This window comes from Coffea eugenioides, chromosome 10 (genome assembly GCF_003713205.1).
Source record: "Coffea eugenioides isolate CCC68of chromosome 10, Ceug_1.0, whole genome shotgun sequence".
Lineage (NCBI taxonomy): Eukaryota > Viridiplantae > Streptophyta > Magnoliopsida > Gentianales > Rubiaceae > Coffea > Coffea eugenioides.
The window spans coordinates 7,988,873-7,991,676 of NC_040044.1; the positions used below are offsets into that span (position 1 = coordinate 7,988,873).

The 2,804-nt window shown below is 39.7% G+C and overlaps 1 protein-coding gene across 2 annotated transcripts; it reads left to right on the top strand.

Moving 5' to 3' along the window:
- The first annotated feature begins 400 nt into the window (after window positions 1-400).
- LOC113749559 (ubiquitin-fold modifier-conjugating enzyme 1-like) lies at window positions 401-2,804 on the top strand. 2 transcript variants are annotated; one of them, XM_027293340.1, is made up of 4 exons: window positions 401-443; window positions 586-967; window positions 1,059-1,120; window positions 2,472-2,804. In XM_027293340.1, exons 2-4 carry the CDS (start codon window positions 635-637, stop codon window positions 2,599-2,601), a joined length of 525 nt encoding a protein of 174 aa, XP_027149141.1. In that variant the 5' UTR covers window positions 401-443; window positions 586-634; the 3' UTR covers window positions 2,602-2,804. The 2 variants fall into 2 exon arrangements, with proteins under 2 accessions (XP_027149141.1, XP_027149140.1); XM_027293339.1 differs by lacking the exon at window positions 401-443 and having other exon boundaries at window positions 516-967.

A 2,804-nucleotide genomic window follows, 5' to 3' on the forward strand; every position in this document is an offset into this window, starting at 1 on the left:
CAAATCTCAGGGGGATAAATGTAATTAACCCTAACAGTCAACGTCAAAGACTAACGGTTGAGGGACCTTTTTGTTATTTGGTCAAATCTCAGGGATCGATTCGTTATTTGGTCAAACCTCAGGGGAGGTAAATGTAATTAACCCTTAGTTCAAAGCGTGAGGGTCGTGTTGTATATTTTGAAACCATGGGGGATTTTTCTGTGTATTAAGTTTAACACATGGGATTTTTTTGTTTTTTACCCTTTATTTTAGATTCCCAAGCTAGGCGTAATAGCGGGTAATTCAAAGGCGGGTTCTAATAACACTAGGCAAAACTACGCCTTCATAGTTCGTCACTCCTCAGTAGTATAAAAACCGCGCCATCATCCATCTCGAAGAGTCAATCGAGGCAAAAGTGGAAGCCAGCATCAGTCATCGGCGATCAACAACATACTAGTTGCTAAGTAAATTCTTTTCTCCTCTTCCTTTCCTCTCATATTAAACTTGCCCAAAAAGATAAAAATTCCCCGCTCCTCCAAAAGAAGAGGCGATTCATTGCTTATAATTAACGCTAATTACTATATAAACTCGGAATTCTCTTGCAAGGTTGTAGGGTTAATCGCATTTGGGGAGAATCGTCCCTTCAATCAAAATCATGGAGGGGTGGGATCAGACGACGAAATCAACGCTAACCCAGATCCCATTACTGACCACAAAAGCGGGTCCACGCGACGGGGCGGCGTGGACGCGGCGGCTGAAGGAGGAGTACAAGGCGCTGATAGCTTATACCTCGATGAATAAGTCCAATGATAACGATTGGTTTCGGATCTCCGCTGCTAACCCGGAAGGGACCCGGTGGACCGGCAAGTGTTGGTACGTTCACAACCTCCTCAAGTATGAATTCGACCTCCAGCTCGATATCCCGGTAACTTATCCAGCTACAGCTCCCGAACTTGAGCTGCCTCAATTGGATGGTAAAACTCACAAGGTAATTGGACTGAGTTTTTAAAGTAAAGTTCTGATTTTTTAAAATTAATTTGATTGGTTTTGATGATTTTTCTCTTTTTTGATTTATGAAGATGTATAGAGGTGGGAAGATTTGCTTGACAGTGCATTTCAAACCGCTATGGGCAAAGAATTGGTACGTCTTTCGTTTTTATTGGTTTTGATTTGAATGTTTATATCAATTTTCGTTGTTTCATTAGTGAAGTTTGGTCCAATTTTTTTTTAATTTTGGGTAATTTATGGAATTTGTCTGCTGCATTTGTATTTTTTGGGGAGTTAAATATTAGAAAAATGGTTTCTCAGGAAGTTGACTAGTGGTTTTGATTGATTACAGATGTGATTGCGTTAATTTTGGATTGTATATGTGTTTTTCTTGTGCTTTCTATGGGAGTAATTAGGATAGACGTTGGTTCTAAGGAATTGAAGTAGTATGCTGTATGGTTACTGGAGATAAAATGGCAAACTGTGGTTTTGCAGGGAGTTGTTTAGTAGGTCGGATTAGCAGTGTAGCAGTGTTGATTTTGGGTTATATTTGCTGGTTCTCTGAAAAAATCTTTGGTATCCATGGATAGTGTCCAATGTCAAAAAACCAGTTAGAAATCAATAAGCTTTCCAGTTCTTTTGCTTTAACTTCTGACCATTTACAGCTATTCTCACTCCATGAAGTATGGGCGTACAAAGGTCTGGAGTGACAGTGGTCTCGGTAATCTACTATACTAGTTGTTGGAATTTAGGGGCAAATCCTGAAGAAGGCGAGAGCTAGCTTAGGGGGCCCCCTCCTAAAGTCATGAGAGTTGGTCAGAAAAGCGTGCTCATAGACTATATTGAGGAGTAAGTAAAGGGCTTCCATGACAATGAGATCCTTCTTATCTGGCATGGCTCGGGTTTGCTTTGATGATGGGTAGGCTTCTTGTGCTTTGGCTTGGGCTGTGGGCTTGGGTTAAGGGATGGACTTTGGAGGAGGTGATAAGCTGGATAGTGGATTCCAGATTATTGAGGAGGGAAGAATAAGGGTACTGACTCGCCTGGTGACTAAAATGGAGGTTAAAAGAGCAGTTTTTAGCATGGTTGACTTTGTAAGGTAGTAAGCATGAGAAATGTGGTTCCTTGTGAAGTAAACGAGTGCATTGTTTCATTATTTAATGCAAAGTTATTGATTATATTTGCATATGTTGGGTAAGATGACTGCAGGGAGAAATACGTAAAGCTTTAGATATGTCATAGTGTGATTATCCTTGCTTCATTCATGTATGATGCTGCAATGAAGGTAGTGGGAGAGTCCCACTCTTTTTGAGTGTTGTTGGCAACTTTTAAAATCTGAATTTAGGTTTTTAATCTTAATTTAATTGTGCTTTCATAGATGATGTCACCATAGGTCTTTTTGTTTTTGTATTTTCTCCTCCCCTTTCTTGGTATGGTATTTTTTTTGTGATTTTAGTGGATTTGATCAAGTTACACTTGTTCTTACACGTGTGATGTTCTTGCAGTCCTAGGTTCGGAATAGCTCATGCACTGTGTTTGGGCCTTGCACCATGGCTTGCAGCAGAGATTCCTATACTTGTGGATTCCGGCATGATTAAACACAAAGATGATGCTGCCTCTTCCAGTGAGGTTTAATTACTTAAAATTGTATCCTAGATGAGATAGACTCGCTATACAAGTTTTGGAGCTCTCAGCTTGGCCTAATTAAATAAATGCCATGCTGTATTGAGATTGTTGATGAGGAGTCTTTGGAGATGTACAAGTCAATCATATATGCTAACAGACTGGTTTGAGAGGCTTCATCTGTGTTTTTTTTTAAAATATATTTTTGGTAACAT

Coding starts and splice junctions, on each gene's coding strand:
- LOC113749559 (XM_027293340.1), top strand. CDS start 635: ATGGAGGGGTGGGATCAGACGACGAAATCAACGCTAACCCAGATCCCA. Junction 968..1,058: donor TGGATGGTAAAACTCACAAG/GTAATTGGACTG, acceptor TGATTTATGAAG/ATGTATAGAGGTGGGAAGAT. Junction 1,121..2,471: donor CCGCTATGGGCAAAGAATTG/GTACGTCTTTCG, acceptor ATGTTCTTGCAG/TCCTAGGTTCGGAATAGCTC.